At 53.9% G+C, this 20,993-nt stretch overlaps 2 protein-coding genes across 5 annotated transcripts; one reads left to right on the plus strand and one right to left on the minus strand.

Annotated features, from left to right (window-relative positions):
- Window positions 1-676: 676 nt before the first annotated feature.
- On the minus strand, window positions 677-15,799 carry TLCD2 (TLC domain containing 2). Of its 3 annotated transcripts, XM_064677426.1 has the most exons (6): window positions 15,713-15,799; window positions 10,383-10,509; window positions 4,609-8,955; window positions 4,163-4,245; window positions 3,558-3,640; window positions 677-2,079 (listed from the first exon to the last, which is right to left on the minus strand). In XM_064677426.1, the coding sequence occupies exons 3-6, from the start codon at window positions 4,794-4,796 to the stop codon at window positions 1,702-1,704; spliced, it is 732 nt and encodes a 243-aa protein (XP_064533496.1). In that variant the 5' UTR covers window positions 4,797-8,955; window positions 10,383-10,509; window positions 15,713-15,799; the 3' UTR covers window positions 677-1,701. The 3 variants fall into 3 exon arrangements, with proteins under 3 accessions (XP_064533496.1, XP_064533494.1, XP_064533493.1); XM_064677424.1 differs by lacking the exon at window positions 15,713-15,799 and having other exon boundaries at window positions 10,391-11,369; XM_064677423.1 differs by lacking the exon at window positions 15,713-15,799 and having other exon boundaries at window positions 10,383-11,369.
- On the plus strand, window positions 11,665-19,032 carry LOC135425268 (apoptosis-inducing factor 3-like). Of its 2 annotated transcripts, XM_064677393.1 has the most exons (19): window positions 11,665-11,775; window positions 12,375-12,496; window positions 12,564-12,673; window positions 12,757-12,866; window positions 13,275-13,319; window positions 13,401-13,482; window positions 13,616-13,728; window positions 14,146-14,232; window positions 14,753-14,844; window positions 15,056-15,186; window positions 15,737-15,852; window positions 16,246-16,317; window positions 16,661-16,724; window positions 17,189-17,265; window positions 17,346-17,463; window positions 17,603-17,701; window positions 18,141-18,216; window positions 18,666-18,770; window positions 18,895-19,032. In XM_064677393.1, the coding sequence occupies exons 2-19, from the start codon at window positions 12,429-12,431 to the stop codon at window positions 18,935-18,937; spliced, it is 1,608 nt and encodes a 535-aa protein (XP_064533463.1). In that variant the 5' UTR covers window positions 11,665-11,775; window positions 12,375-12,428; the 3' UTR covers window positions 18,938-19,032. The 2 variants fall into 2 exon arrangements, with proteins under 2 accessions (XP_064533463.1, XP_064533462.1); XM_064677392.1 differs by having other exon boundaries at window positions 11,697-11,775; window positions 17,346-17,701.
- The last annotated feature ends 1,961 nt before the right edge of the window (window positions 19,033-20,993 follow it).

The raw sequence follows: 20,993 nt of genomic DNA on the forward strand, positions 1-20,993 counted from the left end.
AGGGGGACTGGTGGGACCTTCTTGCTCTCTAGAGCTCCCTGACAGGAGGGTGGAGCCAGGTGGGAGTCAGACTCTGCTCCCAGGGAACCAGCAATAGGACAAGAAGACATAGCCTCAAGCTGTGTCACAGGAGGTTTAGGTTGGACATAAGGAAGAAATTCTTCACATAAAGGGTGATTATACATTGGAACGGGCTGCCCAGGGAGGTGGTGGAGTCACCATCCCTGCAGGTGTTTAAGGAGAGACTGGATGTGGCACTTGGTGTCATGGTCTAGTTGATGTGCTGGTGTTTGGTCATAGGTTGGACTCGATGGTTTCAGAGGTCTTTTCCAACCTAAATGATTCTGTGAGAAGGCAGGAAGCTTTGCTGCAAGCCAGCATCCCTCAGTGGGAATGGAAGCAGCGAAGCCACGGGCTGGGTGCTCAGCCCAGAGCCTGCCCTGGCTCAGAGCCAGCACCACCCTGACCCCACAGATGATTCAGTGCAGGAGGGCTAAAGGCAGGGCCACAGCGGGGCTGGCTCCCATCCTGCCACCATCCAGCCTCCCTGTTGCCAGCTCCAAGGAAAGCACAGCCTTCCCTTGCCTAGGAGGGCAGGAGAACATCAGCGGGAACAGGAGAAACCTTCATCTTCCTCCATAGAAAGGAGAGGGGGGGAAAAAAAACCCAAGAGAGGTAGAGTGTGCCAGTGTGCAGTGTATTTTCCCTCCATGGCAAGGAGACATGGGATAAGGACTGTGCTGAGCAGTGACACCCCTGGAGTGGGCTGCGATGCTGAGTCCTTTTTTCCTCTAAGTCCCTTCCCCTCAAGCCATTTCATTTACAGCCATTTATTAAAAGCTGGTGTTAGTAAGAGCCTTTGCTGGTGGGTAAGTGTTGGGCTCTGCAGCACAACTTGTCATTCCTAACAGATGTCTAAATCCTAAAGGTGCCTATGCCTGAAAACTCCACATCTGTGGGAAGTGACCATCACATAACATCATCCTTCCAGCAACTTGCACTCTCCCAAGCTTGTTTAAGGGCACTTCAACTATGTGAGACAAAACAACATGAAAAATGTTCCAGTTTTCATGAGAGGGTGGTGCTGTAGCACCCACTGCCCAGTGTTTTCCCCCTGACCTGGACACCACCGTGGGCAGCAGCCCACCCAGCCAGGTCTCAGCCTCTCCCTCCATCACCCACCTGGGACAATCTCCTCGGGGAGGGTCCATCAGTGCAGGATTTGGCTTTTACTGGCCTCGAAGGCCTTCTTTCCTGGTGGTGCTCCCATGGGAAGTGCCACAAAGGATGCAGTGTCCTGTGACTGATGGGATGCTGGGGGCTGCAGCACTGACGGGGTTAGAAACACACTGTGGTGTCTGGATGTCCAGAGGAGCAGTGAGGAAACAGTGCTCCACTGCTCCCTTCTCATCTCAGTGGTGCCCCGGGGAGCTGTGAGAGCTGTCGAGGCTTCTCTGAGCAGCTCCCACTTGTTCAACCACGTCATCCAAAGGTCTTTGGGGAGCAGAGCCACAGTGCCTGTTCCATGAGCACCTTCTCTGTCGTGCAGGGCCCAGAACCTTCAGCCACAAGAAAAGCCTGGATGCTCTGTTAGTGCAGACCCTCCACACAAGGTATTGAAACAGCCACATTCACCCTCCGCTGTGCTTTGCTGTGGGTTCAGAGCAGCTCATCCCCCTGACCCCGCAGGGAAGGGGGGGGCTATTGTTCCTTCTCCCGCTGCACGTCCCGGCTGGATTTGAGGAAGTCACTCCGCAGCAGGCGGTAGAAGAGGATGATGTTCATGGGTGTCATGATTGCCATGCCCACCGTGCCCACCGCGTACGTCGCTGGGGGCACGTTCTGTCGATTGAGGAAGAGCCAGCGGGTCATCCAGGCCAGCGTGGCGATGCGAAACACCACGTAGGTGCCCAGGTTGACGATGCTGTTGAGGCGGTAGCAGGTGGTGTGCACCAGGTTGGCCATGAGAAGGATCTGCCGCAGGTGGAGGAAGATGGAGTTGATCTCCACCAGCAAAGCCACGAGGGCAAAGCCGACGTACTGATGGAGCAGCACAGCAATTCCAAAGCAAACAATCACCTGGAAAGGAGGAAGAGAGGCTGGTTGTTCTCGGCTGCTGACAGCTGGAACCTTCTAGGCTGGGGCACAGCATGGAGCAGAGGTGGGAAGGATTATCACAGCAGTGCCAGGCCGCTGGTCATCACCCCACAGATCTCTGCAGCATCAAAGCCTCCGGCCAGTGCTGCAGCCTCAGGAATAAAGTAAAACCTTTCGACCTTTGCATGAAACCTGAGTGGGTTTTTTTTGTTCCAGTGAGAGGAGAAGGAAAACAATTCTATAAGCTCCAGGTTGGCAGAAGAGACAAAGCAGCCTGACCTAACCCTGGTTTTGTGGCCTAGGGAATGCAGTCGGGTGTGGCCCAGCAGGTTTTTCCACACACAGTGAATGGGCAGGAAGGGAGACGTGTAGCCCAGGGCTACAGTTGGAGCTGGCTCTGGGATTCTCCCGGGTATGCTGCAGGGATTAAGAGGCTTTGGTGTATCAGAGAGCCCCGTGGGATGCCCTGAGGGTGGCCTGAAGCACCCTGGGGTTGCTGGGTGCTGCAGCAGAGGACAGGCTCTTGGGGGCAGAGCGGGCAATTCCTGCCCCTCACCCTCCCTGCCAGGCAGGGATACAGGCTCTGCCTGCCCACGCTCCAGCACACTCAGTCCTTTCTTTGGTTTATGCCATTAATGCTGTTCTCTGTACGGGCTCTGTAATGAGATTATCTGCTCCCTGTTAAGTCACTGTCTTGGCTCGAATTAACTCTATTGTGGAGATGAACTTTTGGTTCACTGGGCTCTGTGAGAGAGCAGGTCTGACCACTGCCTCCCCTGTCTCATCCCAGGTAGGTCTCAGCGCTGTCCCTGTCCCCCACCCCAGGCCTTGCACACCCCTCTGCCTCCCCATACCCCACAGTGTCTCTGCTGCTCAGCTTCAGGCTGTGCCACCCCCCTGCCCTGCAGCACCCCCAGTCTTAGAATCATAGAATTGTTCAGGTTGGAAAAACACTCCAGTGTCTGGACATCGGAGGTGATCAAAGAGAAAGCCATGCTGGGTGCAGCCAGAAGGCACTGGGGGGTCCTGCACCACAGCTGCTCCAGCCACCCCAGCCCCAGATGATGGGAAAGCACCTCAGGGAGTGTGAGGTGGAAGCAGGGGCTGTGCAGCCCTTCCTGGCAGATGCTCAAGTGGCTGAGAGCCAACAGGAGCTGTGCTGCCAGTGTGGACACCTGGGTCACAGCCTGACCACATCACTGTTATGGATCAGCCCCCCCAGCCCAGCCCTCTTCACCCTATGCTGTATACACGTGTTCTTTTCCTACCCAATCCCTGGGTGTCTTTCTGCAGATCCTCAGAGAGTATGTGTGTCCTGCAGTCTGGGCTCCCTTCCCCAGGCAGAAAAATCTGTCAGATTTTTGTAACAGGCAGCAAATACCCACATTAACAACAGCAGGAGCCCCACTCATGTCCCCCAGCCCCAGCCTCCCTGGTGGTGCATGTGCTGGTGAACTCACCACAGAGTGATGGAAGAGCAGCTCCCAAGATTGGTGAAGTTTCTGATTGCACAACATGTCCACAAAGTCTTCAAGGAAATAACCTGGCATCAGAGAAGACATGAGCAAAGAAGGGGGCCAGGAAGGGCTGTGCCAAGGGACCCCCATGCCACAGTGGGCTCTGCACCTGACTGGGCTGGGCAGCCCCTCTGGGGAAGTGATAGCCACAGCTGTGTGAGTGGTGAGTCACACACAGAGCACAATTACACACAGCAGGAGAAGGAAATCAGTGTGGTTTGGGTCCCTCTTGCAACCACTCTGTAGGACATGCCTCTAGGAAGAGGCACTAACTCCACCAACACCATATGGGCACTTTTGGGATGCCCCAAGCCCTGGCTGCCCCCCAAGGGCAGTGGTGGGCAGCCTGGTGCCCTGTACCTCCTGGCCGCGGGTGCCCTGGGACAGAAAGGAGCCACTGTCCTTTGCAAGAATAGGGCGATTGTCTGAGGTGCCTGAGGCATCGCTGCCTGCGACGTGGCTTGAGGGGCTGGTGTCAGGCACCGACGAGCCCAGGGAGACCTCCCCCGGGGGCCAGAAGAGGGGGAAGCCCACTCCCCCCACCTCACCTACAGACACGGCGACCAGGCTGTGCGCCCCGGGCGGGTGTGTGCCCACCAGGTCCTTGGACATCTCGGGATGGAGGTAGAACCTGCGGAGAAGTTGGGAGTGATGGGCAGTGGCTCTGGTTCCCCAGTGGCCTCCCAGTGCCCTCGGTGCCCACCTTGTTCTGCTGGTCCACCCATAGCCACCTCTCTCCTCTTGCTTTCCCTGGAGTCTCCTTATCCCCCGCTGCTTGGTGCCTCCCTGTCCCTCGGACCTTCCTCCATCTCTCGGTGCCCCCCAGTCTCCACGTCCCCACACTCCTCATGGTCTCCCCATTTCTCCCCGGTGGGCTCAACCTCCGTCGGTGCCCCCACGGCCGCAGGTTCCCGTCGGGGTCCCTCGACGTCCCCATCGCCCTGTAGTGCCCCGGTGCCCCGCGGTGCCCACCCCGGCCCCAGGTGCCGCTCACCCGGCCAGCGCCCCGCCGCCGCTGAGCACGCTGTGCGCCAGCGATGTCCAGATGTTGCGCCACTTCCAGCGGTTGCGCCGGGCCGAGGGTGGCGGCGGCACCAGCCGCTCCAGCCCCCGGTTCAGCAGGCGGAAAGCGGCGAAGGAGCCGGCCACCACCAGCAGCCCCGGGCTGAAAGCCATGGGCATCCACCGGCCCGCTGCCACCCCCGGGCTCCCATGGGACCGGCCGCGCTGCCCGATGGGCTCTGCTTCGCCCAGCCCCGGGACCCGCCCCGGGCACGGGCACCGCCCCGCCGGTACCGCCCTGCCCCGGCCGGGATGCGCATCACCCCCGAGGGGAAGGGCCTGGGGGCTGCGGGGGCCGCCCCGCTGCCGGCGCTGGCAGTTCCCGCATCCCCCCGGGCAGAGATGCGGACACGCAGCGGCAGCGCTTCCCCTCGGGGCATGGGACGAGGGGAGGGGGGAGACTGGAATTAAGCCCCCGGGGGTGCGTCAGCCTTCCCCGGCATCGCACGGCAGAAGCGGCGCCAGCCCAAAAGCCGGCTGGGAGCGTGGCACGGAGCGGGGCACACGTGTCCTGTCGCTGTGCGGGAGCTGGGCACACTTTCCTCGTTGCCCTGAGGTTCCTCCTCCACCTCGGTGACACCGGCTGGCCAGACGTCTCACCCATGAGGTGCTGCGGCCGCGTCCTTCACCCCAAAGCATCCCCGGCAGGTGATGCCCGTCACCGTTTCCTTGGGCTGGAGGTTTCCAAACCTCTCACCCTGAGTCAGGATCCCCACAGACCACACTACCGGGGCTGATCGCACACCAAGCAAAGAAAAATATCTGATTGCCCTGCCAAAATAATGCTCTGCCCACAGCCCTGTTATCCTCCATCCCCCATGTCCCGTGTCTCGTCGCGAGAGGAGCTCCCCAACGCCTGGGGTACCCCACCTCTGCCGTCTGGGGATTGTGGGAATTCACGATCCCGTAGCCACAGTTTTAGTTCTACCCTACGACTACGCTGCTTTTCCAGCTTCCCGTAATTTGATCGCTCCCCTGTTGCTTTTTGATGTCTCCACCAGAAGCTGCTGCACAGCCCTCGCTTCCATTCTGCCGGCAGGATGAGTCACCGTGTACACACCGATTAATGTCAAACTCTGCCTCTCCTCTGAGGTATTAATTTTGGATGAAATCTTCTACTTCCTCTTTGCTGAAACAGAAACGTGTGGTGCCTGAGCTTTCAGTCGCTGTCCTGGCTCTGGGGTGACGGACACTAAAACATCTGCGAGTAATTGCACTGAGGAGGGGAGTAACTAAATCAGATCAGGAGAGGGGTGAGGTTCTTTTCCAGCCTAAACGATTCTATGACAATCTCAACTGATAGAAAAACATCTGTTCATGCTGCAGAAATTTGCTTAAAAGCCGAGCAAGACAATGTAATTTCATAACAGTTACATGGCAGGGAGACACTGCCTGGAGTAATCTGCAGCCCTGAGTGCTCGGGGGATTATAAATAATCTCGTGTATTAGGACCTGAAGGATCACGTAGGCTAATCTGTTACTGAGAAGACCAAATGCAAAGACATTTCTGTTAGCATAAGATATGCTGAGGAAAGAGAGACATGCCTTGGAGACGTGCCGGGCTGCTCAGGGCACCGAGGAGAAAAATCATTTCACAATTAATTGAGTATAAAATTGCAGAGAGCTGATTTCCGAATGAGAAGTCATCTGCGGTACTTTAGCCTCAAAATTCTCGACTGCCCTTTTCCGTGGAGACAGCTCTGCCCTTCACCTGCCTTCAGGGAAAATCCCAGACCGTGGAGCACCTGAAAGCCCGGCCCCGTTTGCCCCAGAGGCTCCTCCATTCGCAGTGTTGTAGTTCTAAAGATGAAGGTTTGGCTCGGATCGGGAACAGGAATAGTTAAAATGTTTCTGGAGACTGGAGAGCTTTTACCTACCACTTCTGCATGGAAGGAATTTAAACCGTGATTGATTGAGCCTCTGGTTCAGGAACTTTGATCCCACTGCTGGAGCACTGGCAACAGCTACATGCAAAGTACTTTTTGGATCATTTCAGCCCAGATTTTACTTAATTTTACCAGGACTTCCCGTTGAGCTGTGGTTTCTTACAAGCCCTGTTTCCAGCCTTTTCTCCTTGTCTTCCTTCCTCTGCAGCAATGGCATTAACCGGGGGCGGTTTTGGAACTGGAGACTTCCAAGCCCAGTTACAAACAAGTCCCTTGACACCAAATCAGGCCAAATATTCAGCCACATGCCACAGGCTTGTCGTCCAGGCTTGTCCCAAAGGAACCCGCAGAGAAGAGCGGGGACTCGAGCTGCCACAAGAGGTCCCTGCACGCCCGCTGGAGAACTGGGAGCCCGATCCGATGGGATTCTTCATTCACACCTTATTTGGAGATATTGCCTTTTTCACCCAGATTTCGAGAAGTTTTCCGAGTGTCCCCAAACGACCTCATTTTCTGCAGGGAGGCAGCTCAGCCTGGTGACGGGTCGCTGCTGCTGCCTGTTCCCAGCAGGGCAGGGGACTCCTTACAGACGCCAGCAAGGACGTGCCCAGGTCCATCCCATAATGCCGTGAGGACCACAGCTGATCCCATAGCGGGGTTTTCCAGCAGCATCCAGGGTGTAAATCGAGGGGTACAGCAATTTTTTCAATAACCAAACAGTGGCTTTTGTCTCCCTCTCCTAGACTGGTGTTTCTCTGCAGCACATTTGAGAGGGAGAACCCATTTTCCACAATAAAGAGCCATCAGTTTAGTGATAACCCACCATATGAATTCTTCCACAAAAACTGTGTCCCCCCAGATGCTCCCCAGTACTCTTGAATGAGTGTTGGAGTGTGCTTTTGCAGCTCCACCACCCTTTACACAAGGAGGAGCCCGCTCTGCTCCCAAACATCATCCAGGGTTCTCCACAGCCAGCAAATGTGGGAGCTTCTGACGAGGCAAAAGTTATGCTCCTGTTTTTGGAAAGCCTCATTCTCTTAATCTGCCTCTCTGCATCCAGGGAGTCATAAAGCCCATCTGCTCATCTAATGCCAGACCTGGCTCACACCTGAAATAATTTGAGGAGTCCAAGAGCTCAAAACAAATCAAACAGCTTGGCTTCCAAACTTTAATTAGCTGTTGTCTCCATCCCTCTCTAAATTGTGTAACCACTCTGTCTGCTAGGCCATAGGAAGTCAGATGATATAGGAATGTTTTTCTTGAGATATCCACATCTTCTTTCAGGAAGTCTGTAACTCCACACTTATGAAAGGATCTGCTGTGCAAAATGCATGTTCTGCATGGCAAAGCATGCCCAGGCATTGCAGAGGCAGCTGTGAAGAGAGCTGAAATCAATGCAGACTTGAGCATCCACTCTTTCCAGCCAGCAGCACCCTCCTGATGTGGAAGCTGGATATTCTCCAGGTGGAACCGGGGATATACTTGCTGTAGACACAGGAAAAAGGGGTTTCAGTCTCTGTGAGTGTGGTGAGCAGCTCCAGGATTTAATGCAAGAAATGCCAGGGTGTGCATCACTTTACCACTGACATCAGGACTTAAACTTGTCTTGCAGAAGAAATCACCTGGCCTTGCACCACAGCCCATCTGTTCACCCTGCTCAAGTCTGTGAGCTCAAACTCTCGAGGGAAGGCTCTTCCCTTCCTTTTCACAGTGTTTTGGCCAGCTCTGCAGGTGTTCTGCTGCCCAGGCTGGTCATCCTTCTCAAGAGCATTCCATGAATAACACAGTGTCTCCTGGGAGCTTTGCAGGGCTGGGGTGCTCTGGTGCCAGATACCACCTGCAGACCGGGCACAGCAGCTGCCTTCTGCAGCCTGGCATGTGGGAATGGCCCCCAAACCACCCACGTGACAAACAACCCCATGGCAGGTTACTCTGGATGCTCCTGTGTTTGGCCTTCTTCCTTTTTCCCAGGACCGGAACTCTTTTTTTCTCAAGACATGAGGGACCTGAAGAAGAAACCTGTGTCAGCAGCACATCCCTGAGGATGCTGCAGGCTCAACTGTTTCTCAAGGGCTTGGGCTGCACCAGCTGTCATGATTCAGTGGCACAAAGGATGTGCTCTCTCCTCACTCCAGTTGCACAGGTATGCCATGGGATGAAAAACGTTCCATTGGCAGATGCATTGACTGCCAAAACTCCTTCAAGCACAGCAGGATAGGCAGATCCTTACAGTCCTCCTCTGCTTTCAGTAGATGGCATGCCCCAGATTCGTCTTCTTTCTGAACTATTTATCTTCTGCTATTAGTAGGATTTCGGGTTCCTTCTTTCCTTGTGGTGGGGCCAGGTGTCTGCCAGGCCTGTAACCCATCTCTCACCATTGCCAGACATGAATGCTTAGGAAGAGAATGTGAAACACCACGTGTTTACCCTATAAGCAAGTGAATTCCTGCTAAATATTTCTTTTCCCTTGTCTTCTTCCCTTGCGGGATAAACATTTTTTACCTGTTCACCAGTCTCAAGCTTAAGTAATGTTTGATGAATATGTGTGTGCTTTAAGGTTACATCATGATGTATACATGATTACATGGGTTTTTTTGCATTTCAGACAGGTTCAGAATGAGTCCTCCAAGGTGGAAGCATGTCCCAGCCCCTACAGCCACTTCATGCAGCATTATACCTTGCTGAGCCCACTCAGTTCCTCCTGTGTTACAAATATAAGCACAGGAGCTTCCTAACTGCATCTCCTGCTGCTGCCGGCTCTGCAGCTTGGAACAGGTTGGGTTCCCTCCTGAATTCTCTCGTTATTAATATCACAAACCAAGCTGTTCTGAGAGCAGTGCCCCATTAATCATTTTAGCTCTGCTGCAGGTTTCACCTCGCTTCCTCTTCCTGCGACTGCACAGTTTTCATATGATTTGACTCTGTGGGTACTGCTCGTTAAAACTGGAGGGTCTGCCAGCGCAGGGAAGGGCCCTGAGCTGGGCGAGCTGGGGACAGGCAAAGATGGGACAGGGACACATCCACAGAACCACAACTGCTTTACAGCGTGGAAAAAATGTGCTACACCAGATGGTGTAGCAGGGAGGAGGTAGCAGGGGGCTTGAAGGGGGGAGAGTTACACCCCTTAAATCTTCGCTTCTAAACTTGAATTTCTGGAGCGCTGGCAACACTGGAGAGCAAAAATGAAGATATCTAATAAAACACAAAGTCAGCTCAGCAGCTCATGTGAGTCAGCACTGATGGGGGTGGCAGGTCTGGTTGGAGACATTCGATGCCCACCTGGGCTCTGTTTGCGGTTGAGGGCACCACTTCCTTTTGCTCTCTTCCTTCCTATGTTTAATCCTGATCTGTGTTACAAGCAGAGGTCTAAATCACTCTGAGCAATTACCTCTGGGTTACCTAACAGAGGGCCAAAACATGCTTACAGAGCATCTTCCTGAAAATGTGCCTCCAATCCCATCCTGCTGCCTGAATCCCCCGAGGGGACTGTGTGTGTTCCCGAGTGCTGGCTCTCACACACACTAACCCAGCATCCCTGCAGCCAACCCAAACCTGCCCTCTGACATGCAATACCCTTTTCCACTTTCTATCCTTTCCCATCATCTTTGCCTTCATCAGAGAAGGGCTTTTTGTTTTGCCTTTTATCCCTTTGCATTTTACAAAAGCCCTTCCCCAGGTGCTCAGCTGCATCCAGCCACATCCAGCAGCATCCAGCAGCATCCATGGGCACCCAGCGGCCAAACCAGTCCCGTAATACCAATGCCATCATATAGGATCAAGCTCCACCTGGCTCATCCCAAAGGCTCCCAAAGCTGCACACCTCTGTACCTGCCCCTTTGCCTGTGCACTGCAGCTTTCATCCCCGAGCAGATGTTTCTCCAGCGATTTCTGCTGAGTCAGAGAATGCCTCCACCAGGGCTGCTGCTTCTCCACGTGGGAACGCGCTTCTGGGGGAATAATTACAGAGAGTTTAAATACGGACGTTTGGCAGCCAAAATTACTTCACATTCAGGCTCCTGGCCAGAAGGGCAGAGCCCAGAAGCTGCTCATTGGTGCTGTGAGAAAATACCTTGTAGCTGTGCCCATCGTGGGCGTGCATCCCCCGTGGGCCGGGATCATCCATACCCGGCAGCGTCCCAGCACCTGGATCTGAAGGAAGGGTGGTCACAGCTTGGTGGGTCCAAAAAAGTGACCTGCTTCCCAAACAAGCCAGCTTGCACTTACCCAGCATACCTGTGCCTGCCATCTTCTCCAGGCCATGCCCACCAAGGGATTTTTATCCCCCCCACTGCTGGACTTAGGAATGTGCCACGTGCAGAAAGCTGATCCCTGCGAACCTCTGGTTCTGCAAGGGAGATGCTGGAAGCACACTGTTGGTAACTTTCCCCCCCTCTTAATATTTAAGGCATATTTTAAAGTTGTGAAACATACTGACTGTGAAATAGAGATAAGAACGAGAGTAGACACAAACAGCGTAGGCGTTACTCCTGGTTTTTTGCAACTCCCACTCTGTTATAAAAAATAGTACAGAAAGCAGCACCCTGCTCCATGCCATCCTTCATGCTCCATGCAATGATGGGATCATGTGCCTGGACACTGGTGACTGAACCAGGAGCAGAGCTGGGCCGTAAGGCACGTGCAAAGGTGCTGAACACTTCATGTGCCTTAAAATCAGCGGAGAAAAATCTTACTGAAATATCGAATTAAGGAATTTTAAATGTTATTGAAGTATGTAAAAAGTAGTAATATCATTCTGAAGTGCTGCAAAAATACGTTTTGTTGAGCTAGAGTGCTTTCCATGGGGAGAAGGGGCAGTGGAAAGTTGCAGTGGGATGTCACTGCATCCACTCGAGTTTCTGTTCGTGCTGCCCATGACGCACCCTGTCTTTACACCACACCTGCACCATAATTCCTATGTGTCCTCAGTTCTTTTGCAACTCTAAACCCAAGCAAAATGCACTTAATTAAGCACAGACCAGTTGCAGAAATCAGATAAAAGTCCCTGGCAGGAGGCCGCTTCCAGGAGATGCATCTCCTGACAGATGGGGACGTTGTGCAACGCGGGGAGAGCATCACCAGCCGTGGGCTGGCAGCGGGCAGAGCACTCGTGGTGAGACACCAGGGTGGCACCTCAGAGGAGAAAGTCACAGACGGCAGCGGTGGTGGCTTTCTGAGCCGGGGGACAGGTGACAGAACCCCCCCAGCAGGACCAGGTGAGTACCCCCCAATGCTTCTCCCAAGGGCCCTGGGAGCGGGGCAGTGTTGCAGCAGGGATTTGCAGGAGCAAGTCACCACCCTGTACTGAAACCTGCCTCAAATGGCCCCCACTCTGCTCCATTTCTCGCTTTTTTTTCTCCGAAACAGAGAGGGAGATTCCTAATCAGCCTCTCAACTGATTGCTAAGGCAGGGAGAGCATTAAGGACTGAGGGTTTTCTCACTTTTCTAGCCCAAGGGGTATTTTGGGCAGGGATTAATGCTTTCATGGCAATTAGCATGAATAACATCTCTGCAAAAATTTTAGAGAGGTTTTCAAGATGCTGAAGTGGCTCTTTAGACCCAATTTGGGGGAGACAGGGGATAAGGCAGCAGCACCTCCCCAGAAATAATTGCATTTATTTACAACAGTCATTAATCATATCTCCTGACTAACCCTGTACTGCAGTTTAATGGGACACAGGGCTGAAAACAAAAAGTGGGTTAAGTCAGAGGAGAAAAGGACAGAGGAATGGACTTCAGGTTTGGACACAAAGTTAAAAAAGGGGGTGAAATGGGTGTTTTCTACCAGCTGAGGGTTTTTTCATGCTGTATCAGGAATTTGGGACCCCTTAAGTGCCTGGTGTTGACCAGCTCCCAGCAGCCACTGGCATGGACAGCGATGACACCAACACCGTCACCGCCGAGGTCTGCAGGGAGGATGACGTTGGGGATGGAGAGTGAGTACCTGGTGGTGGTGGTGGGGAGCCAGGTGATTGTGTGCCCACCTCCCCACCTCTCCCACAGGCTCCTGGAGGTGATGGTGGCTGGTTACCCAGTGCTGCTGGTGAGGAACAGGAAGGAGTTCAGCGCCCTGGGCAGCAAATGTCCCCACTATGGTGCCCCGCTCAGCAAAGGTAACCCCAGCTTGGGGCAGGGGGAGAAGCCACGTTGAGGAGGTTGGTTCTCACTGCCCAGCTGTGGGGGGTTTCTGTTGCAGGGGTCTTGAGAGGGGAAAGGCTGCGCTGCCCCTGGCACGGCGCCTGCTTTAACATCAGAACTGGAGACATCGAGGAATACCCTTCTCTGGACTGTATCTCCTGCTTTAAGGTGACCTCTCGGCTTTTTCTCCTCCCATCTCGGGCTGTGTCCTCTGCACCTCTCACATTCATTCTCTCTCACAAGCTCTGTATTCCTGACACCAACTGAAAGTGGTCCCTGGCCACCCCTCCGTGGTCCAGGTCATACAGAGCTACAACACATGGGATGATTTCTTGGGATCTTGTAATTCCCTGCCCTAAAGCTCCTTTGAGTCAAAGGTGATGCCATATATCCTGGTGTCCCTCACAGCCAGCACAGCTCTTGTGGGAAATAAAAATGATTTACACCTCTTCCTGAGTGCTCTTGGAATGAGGAGGAAAGCTCAGCATCATTTGACATCTAAGATCAGAGTTAGGTGAGCTCCTACCACAACCCCATGGATGCAGCACTTAAACGCCCTCTCCTTGCCCCCTTCAGGTAACAGTGGAAGATGGAAAGGTGTTTGTTACAGCAAAAAAGAAGGTACTGACCTTACCTGCTGCCACTGAGCACGAGCAGCACCTTGGGCTGGGCATGACTTCAGCTTTTCTCATTTTTTTCTAGGACCTTGAAAACAGCCTGAGGGTGAAGGACAGAAGCAGGCGGTGCCTTGTCAACCAGAACACGATGCTGCTGCTGGGGGGAGGTCAGTGAAGGGGTCTGTGCTGTGCCCTCTCCACACACGCTGTGAGCTGCCACTCTCTTCTCCAGGGAGGGCTTACCTGCTCCTCTTACTCCACAGTGATGTGTAAGAGGGCTGAGATGAGCATCTCCTCTAGGTGTGGCTGCCCTGGTGTGCGCAGAGACGCTTCGCCAGGAGGGTTTTACCGGCAGGATCATCATGGCCACTAAAGAGAAACATGTTCCATACGACAAGTCCAAACTGAGCAAGGTTTGTGTGTGACAAGGGCAAGGACTGTGCCTGGGCACCACGTGGGACGTGGCCCACGCTGAGGGCCAGGCTGAGCAATTGAGTGAGCCGTGCTGGCAAAGCAGGAGTGCTGAGGTACTCACAGGGAACAGGGGTAAAAATTCCAGAAAACATCTCACTTCTCCCTCCCAGGAAGTCTTTGATCAGAGTCCACCACAAGTTGACGGTTTTCTCTCCTTTTACTGAGTTCTTCCAGCTAGAGTTTGAGTTGATGGTTTTTCTGAGGGAGAACAAGAGGTTGGGGATGGGGCAGTGTGGGGAGCTGTGATTGATTAATGGGAAATTTACCTCTTATGTAAACTGGTTTACCAGTAAACACTGAAGGAAAATTGCTGTTTGTAAGAAATGCTTTATTTCACATTTCTGTTGTGCTTTCAGGAAATGGACTTGAAAGCTGAGGACATCTACCTGAGGAAACCTGAATTCCTTGATGCTCAGGGCATAGAGTTCTGGACAGAGAAAGAGGTACCAGAGCAGCTGAGCTTAGTCTTCAGTTGTTGATCCTGTTCCTGCCATGGTGAGGGGAAAAAATTCCTTACTATAAGGGTGGTGAGGCCCTGGCACAGATTTCCCAGAGAAGCTGTGGCTGCCCCTGTATCCCTGGAAGTGTTCAAGGCCAGGTTGGACAGGGCTTGGAGCAACCTGGGATAGTGGAAGGTGTCCCTACCCCCAGCGGGAAGGTGGAACGAGATGGTCTTTGAGTTCCTTTCCAACCCAAACCATTCTATGATTCTATAAATTAGAGCTCTCCTAAATACATGTATTATCTTCTGGGACAGCATTCCCAGGCCAGTGCTACGGATGGTGTCCATACCTTGGGTGTAACACTGGTCTGTGCAGCCCATGGATGGACCTTTAGGAAGTGGGAGAGCATCCCTCATCTCACCTGAGTGCCCAGAAACAAGGCACACAGCCACAGGCAAGACAGGCAGGACACCAGTGGGTCAGAGGTGCCTGCCTAATCTCTGACCCCTCTCTCCTGCAGGCGGTGTCGGTGGATTTCCAGAAGCAGCAGGTCCACTTCATGGATGGTTCCTCTCAGAAATACCATCAGCTGCTCATTGCAACAGGCAGCCAGTGAGTGCACAAAGCATTTGCCACACACAGTATTAGAGGCAGGACAGGATGGGTCAACACTGGGACGCGGAACTGGAGTTGTTTGAGGGAGGTGGTAGGAAATGGGATGAAAGGACAGGATGGGATGACACGGCCATAGGCTTGTGCTCCCTCCTCGTTCTTTCTGTTTAATTTCTGATCATGAGATGCATCTGGATTTTCTCTCTTTCAGCTCCAGCTTCCTCAAAGTCCCAGGTGCAGACCTGCAGAACGTGTGCGTTCTCCAAACCCCAGAAGACTCCAGCAAGATCTTGGAGCTGGCAACTGGGAAGAATCTGGTGATTGTAGGAGCTTCATTCGTAGGTACCAGGCTGGAGTGGGTATCAAGCTATCAGTGAGCACTTCTGTTGCCTGTGCAGATGAACCAGAGGCCCTCAGGGAAGGGATGTTCATTTTCTACCCAGCTGGGATCCTCCCTGGAGCCCTGTAGCTGCTGGGGGTGTGCATTACGCAGCACCCACTCATTCTTTCCTCTGATAGCCAGAAACTTTGAGAGCTATAAACAATTCCTGCACAAGGACAGAGGGAAATGTGCTTTATAAAAGGTCACTGTCCTTCAGAGGAGCTGGATTCCTCAGAAGCATTGGGAAAGCGAGGAGGCAAGGCACAGAAAGGGGGCTATTTTGTTCAAAACCGGGAGCTGCTCTTTGCATTTCCTAATATCCAGGTCTGTAGTGCACAAGAACAAAGACAGTGGGGAGCTAAATACCTCAGCCCAGAAATGCACAGCAAAGCAGTTAAGCACTGGCAACACATCAGATTTGCTCTCCTGGAAGGGGAAAAGATTTCCAAGCAGGAGGATACAGGTTGATGCTTGCAGCAGGCTTACCTTGGGCATGCCTTTCCCTTGCAGGAATGGAGGTGGCTGCCTTCCTCTCAGACAAGGCTGGTACCATCTCAGTGGTGGAAAGAGAGGAGTTCCCTTTCCAGCACGCTCTGGGTCCTCAGGTTGGAGGCGTCGCCATGAAGGTTAGGAAAACCTGGCACTAAATTCTAGGAGGGAGAACACACATTATCCAGGCAGCCCAGTGATCCACGACAGCCCAGGAAACCTCGCCCCTGTGCTGAGTCATAACTCTGTGTGCCCAGCCTCACACATGGCTGGTCCCAACCTCCCCACACACACATCACACTCCCCAACCCTGCTTCATCCCAAACCCACCTCACACACCAGTCCTGACTGAGACTGCAGAGAAAAGCCAGGCTTCCAGGGTCCCTGCAACAGCCAGGGACACAAATGGAACCTCTCTGCAGCCTGGAGCAGCAGCTGTGCTGTCTGCCTGGGTTTTGGCTGGGCAGAGCTGTTTTTATAGCAGTACAGCCTGGAATTTCCTAATGAATACTGAAACCAGTCCTTTTCAGATGCTGCAAAATAAAGGGGTGAAGTTCCACATGAAATCAGAACTCTGTGAGCTGAAAGGAAAGTATGGAAAGGTCAGTCATGCCTCTGTGATCCCTGAACTGCTAATTTTAGGGGAAAAAAATCCCAAACTGAGGTATAACCCAGTGTCTACATCTCGACTGTCCTCTCCCATGTTTAGACCCTCCCTTTCTTTTCACTGAGTACAGCTCTGGGCTCAAAGGGCACCAGTAAGTGTTCCTCTCTCAGGGACAGCAGTGTGATTTTCTTTTACATTCCCAGCAACGCACATTAGTTGGACAAGGTGATCCGAACCTGGGGAAGGAAAAAGACAGCAAAGAATGAAGCAGCAGGGAGGCTGCCGGAATTAGGACAGTGTTTTTAACCCTTTATTAATGATTCTTCCTTCTCTCCTAGGTCACAGAGGCTGTTCTTGCCAACGGAGAGAAATTACCTGCAGATGTGGTAGTGGTGGGAATAGGTAAGAGACCCCAGTTGGGAGAGTGAGGCTCTTTGGGAATGGGGAGAACAGTCAGCAAGCCCAGAACACCACAGTTCATTCCCAGGACACCATTCCCTGCAGTCTCTTTCCTGTTCTGTTATCATCCAGCCCTTCCTCCTGGCCCCAAACACCTGCAGAAAGTCAGCAGTTCATGAATAAGCACTTGGCCTTGGAGGAAGGGAGCCAATTACACTTTCAGAGTGCCTTTGGCTCACTTGCTGAGCTCCATAGGTCACTGCTGTGTTACTGGAGCGTGCCGTGTCCTGGGCCCTGGTTTTATTGCCCCTGGATTAGCTCAGCACCAGCCCAAGCACAGCTCGTGCTCTGAGTGCTGAACAGAGCAAGTGCTCAGCTCTGAGCAGGCTGAGCAGGCAGCACGGGCACATGTTCGCTGTGGGACCAGATTTCCTCCCTGCCTTTTGTCCCTGCTCCTCTCCCTGAAGGGTCGACCCCCAGCTCAGCATTTCTGAAGGGCACCTCCATTGCCAGAGATGACAAAGGTGCCATCCTGGTGGATCTGGTGAGTGCCAGCCGAGTATTCCGGGTCCAACCCCATCCCTCCACTCTCATCCTTGCACTAACTGCTCTTTGTCCCCTTAGCACATGCAAACCAACATCCCAAATGTCTTCGCTGCGGGGGACGTGGTGTCCTTTCCAGTAGCGCTTCTCAACGGGGACCGGTCCAGCATCCATCACCAACAAGTGGCTGAGGCCCATGGTGAGAGCTCAGCCACCTCACTTTCCAGCTCCCCTGGAGGAGGGAATGGGGCAGAAGGGACAGGGCAGGATAACAAGAGGCAGAGAACACTTCTTTGGGCACCTTCAAGAAAAATAGTTCCTCTGTTGGCTCATCACAGGTCACGTTGCTGCCTTAAACATGCTGAAGAAAGAGAAGGAGTTGCACACCATTCCCTTCTTCTGGACCACGTTGCTTGGGAAAAGCATCCGTTATGCAGGTAGGAGGGGGCAGAGAGATGGGAACAGCAGAACTTCTTCCCTGCCCATTGCTCACCCCCCAGCTGGGTCTGGGCTTGTAAACACGGTGGTTGCACAGTTCACCTGAAGCAGCTCAAGTTTTGGACTGGCTGCCACGGCGAGTTCGAGCTCTGGGCCTGAATGTTACCCAGAGCTCTTTTTCTTTGCTGATCTCAAGTGGCTTAGAGGTCAAAAGGAGGAAGGACCTCCCCCTCTGAGCCAAGGAAAGGCTCAAGGTCATGATGCAGTTGTGCAGCTCTGCATCAGTTCTGCTTGCCCAGGGCCTTCATGCCTGCTCCCCAGCTCTGCCCCAGCCAGTCACTGTGCCCTCTGTCCCTACCTGTGATGGCTCTGAGGTGGGATGGGTGGCAGCTGGTGTGCCAGGTCTCCCTGAGCAGGCTGTGACATTCTCTCTCACAGGCTGTGGAAAGGGATACACAGACACTGTTGTCAAGGGCAGCCTGGAGCAACAGAAGTTCCTGATCTTTTACCTCAAGTAAGTGAATCCATGGCCAGTCCATGCCCTGACACAGCACTGCTGCGGGAACAGGGCAAGGTTCTCTCCCTTACAGCCTGCAGAGATTCCACAGAGGCTCCACATCACCTCCTGTGGCTGCTGGGCGCTGAACCAGCAGTGAGATGGTTCCAGAGAAAACCAAAGCAGGGCAGGGAAGGAGAAGAGGATGAGCTTCAATGAAGACACCAGCTGGGCAGGGAGCCTGGGACACGTCTCCTCTCCCTCTGCCCCGCTGCTCCCAGGCTCGGTGCCCAGCTCCCAGCAGTGCCAGGCGATCTGCCACAAGTCCCTGTGCATCCTGCAGCACCAACCACTCTGCCCTGAGCCCTCTGAAATACAGCTGGTCTCCAGTCAGGGTGCCACGAGGACGCTGCTGTGCTGAGCTATGTACACTGAGGAGATCCACATTCTTCCTCTTTCCCTCTCAGGGATGGCCATGTGACAGCAGCTGCCAGCCTGAACTGCGACCCCATGGTGTCTCTCATTGCAGAAGTTTTATACTTGGGGAAACTAATCTCCAAAGAAGAAGCAGAGTAAGTGACAGCCTGGCTGAGCTGGTGGGTGGCTCTGTGCTGCTCCCCATGCTGGCAGAGCCCACTGAGAGACACAAAGCCCGGATGAGTTTCAGCAAATCCTCGACCTTCCTCTTGTTTGCAGGGCCTGTGACATTGGCAACATATCCTCGCTGGCACAAACCTAAGCTTGGTACCTGCCCCTGTGAGGGGCACATACCCAAGGGTTAACAGCTCCACATCTTCCTGTCCCTGAGAAATAAAACCATCAGCAAAGCCGAAATCAGCACCTGCATTTTGCATTTGCAGACTCACTCCTCGCTCGTGTGCTGGGGCAAAGCACAGCAGAGCTTTCCCTCTTCTTCTAGTGATCTGCTGGGCTGGAAAAGAGGAGGTTGCCTGTGGCCTGAGGCTTAGCTGGGAGTCTGTGCAGGCAGCAGCCACCACACATCCACAGATCCACCCGCCACAGATAAAACCAGCTCCTCCTGTTCCTTCCCTGTTGGCAGGGAGCTTTCATCCAGCACACCGGTCACGCTGACCTCCTCCTTTGCAAAAGCACATTTCCCCAGCAAGGGGAGCTGTGAGCGAGACAAGCTGCTCTCCCGGCTGGGAACAGGGTGGTCTGTGCGCAGGAACTCGCACGGAATACCCTGCCCCTAAGAACAGAAATGCCACCCGACCTCTGAGCCAGCAGCACCTGCTGGCACTGTCACTGCCGTCTTGAATATTGCATTAGCTGCCGCAGCGAGCGCTTCCCACCCCTGACAGCAGCCAGCCTCCGGCAGAGAAATCCCAGCTCCAGTCAGCATCCCCTCTCCTGCCACGTCCCTGCGTGCTGGATGCTTCGGGGAGGTGGACAGATGCTGGAGGAAAGAGTCATCCAGTTTTTTGCAAGGCAACAGCGAGCGAGGCTGTGCTTTCTACAGGAAACCCTGCACTTACTCAGCAGTCACATGGGGCTTTGCAAGAGGAAGGGTAAGTCCCAGGAGCTGGGCAAGTTCCCACAGGGACACTTATTGTCAGCCTAAAACCCCTCTGGTTTTACATGAGCTGCAGGATAGCCAGAGCCTGAACCCTCTGCTCAGCAGGTGAGATACTGCAGAACTGGTTTTGTGTTAAATACACAAACTTGCCCTCTGGCACCTTCTCGCATACGAATTTGACCTGAAATATGATGTTTTGCATTTCCTGACCCCGTGGGCTTGGTGCTTCTGCTCAGGGCAACTCTCTGCCCTGAAATAGCCACATCTTACCATGGGGTTTCAGCAGTGCAGGTTATTCCTTCACGACAAATTTATGCATTCCCTGTATCCCGAGGCACACAAGGGCAGAGGTGCTGGTGGCCAGAGCACCAGCTCCCATCCCTATCAAGCTGTGCTGCAAAAGAAGGGGAGTAAGCCCAGGAAGCTGCTCCTCCCTGCCCTTGGGCACCCTGCACACACACACACCCCTACGACTTTCTGCCCCCTGAGTGCACTCCAGGAGGTGTTGGCCACTGAGCAGGTGCCAGTTGTTTTGTATGGACTTGCAGCAGGGCAGCCGTGGTGGAAGAGACAGGCTCTGCCTCAAACTGGAGGAACTAATCCCAGGGGGGTTCAGCAGCCCCACTCCCTCTGGGTGACAACCACCCCAAAGAAATTCAGCTTCTCGTAACCATCAGGAAGCACAAGCCAAGAAGAGCAGCTTTGTGCAAGAAGGAAAGACCCCAGGACAACAGATTTGCTCCACTTCTACCACTTAATGGACACCAGGCTGCTTTCTGTGCTTTGCTGGGTGCCAAAATTGGGAACAGCCCTGCCTTGGGCGGCTGGAGCCCAGGCAGGCAGAGTTAGTTGAGATTGTGCAGACGTTTCAGCACAGGCCGTTCCTCCCTGCCCGCCCTCAGAGCTGGGATGAGCTGTGCTCTTCCTGGCAGGCCCCGAGCAGCAGTGCCTGGACACTCCCCTGATTCCCAGCCACCAAGGGAGCCTGGGGGGTGGTGGTCCTGGCAGACCCGTGGGAAAGGCACCTCCTGGAGTGCAGAGGCTCCCTGGAGCCCTTGCTGTGGCCACACAGAACTTCTCTCTCACTCAGTGCAAGGCAGGGAGGGGTCACCATCCCTGGAGAGCAGCTTCCAGGTTCCTTTCAGAGAAGTCTTCTGCTTCTATCCACCAACGAGGCAGAGCTTGGACCATGGAGGAGCCTCGCAAGATTCACCTGGGCCCCTTTCAGTGCTGCTGGCTCCAAAATACCTGGAATCCT

The sequence above is a fragment of the Pseudopipra pipra genome, chromosome 21 (genome assembly GCF_036250125.1).
Source record: "Pseudopipra pipra isolate bDixPip1 chromosome 21, bDixPip1.hap1, whole genome shotgun sequence".
In the NCBI taxonomy this organism is placed as follows: domain Eukaryota; kingdom Metazoa; phylum Chordata; class Aves; order Passeriformes; family Pipridae; genus Pseudopipra; species Pseudopipra pipra.

Coding starts and splice junctions, on each gene's coding strand:
- TLCD2 (XM_064677426.1), bottom strand. CDS start 4,796: ATGCCCATGGCTTTCAGCCCGGGGCTGCTGGTGGTGGCCGGCTCCTTC. Junction 3,641..4,162: donor CCTGGTCGCCGTGTCTGTAG/GTGAGGTGGGGG, acceptor CTCTGATGCCAG/GTTATTTCCTTGAAGACTTT. Junction 2,080..3,557: donor TGCTCTTCCATCACTCTGTG/GTGAGTTCACCA, acceptor CCTCCTTTCCAG/GTGATTGTTTGCTTTGGAAT.
- LOC135425268 (XM_064677392.1), top strand. CDS start 12,429: ATGGACAGCGATGACACCAACACCGTCACCGCCGAGGTCTGCAGGGAG. Junction 13,320..13,400: donor TTGTTACAGCAAAAAAGAAG/GTACTGACCTTA, acceptor ATTTTTTTCTAG/GACCTTGAAAACAGCCTGAG. Junction 13,729..14,145: donor ACAAGTCCAAACTGAGCAAG/GTTTGTGTGTGA, acceptor TTGTGCTTTCAG/GAAATGGACTTGAAAGCTGA.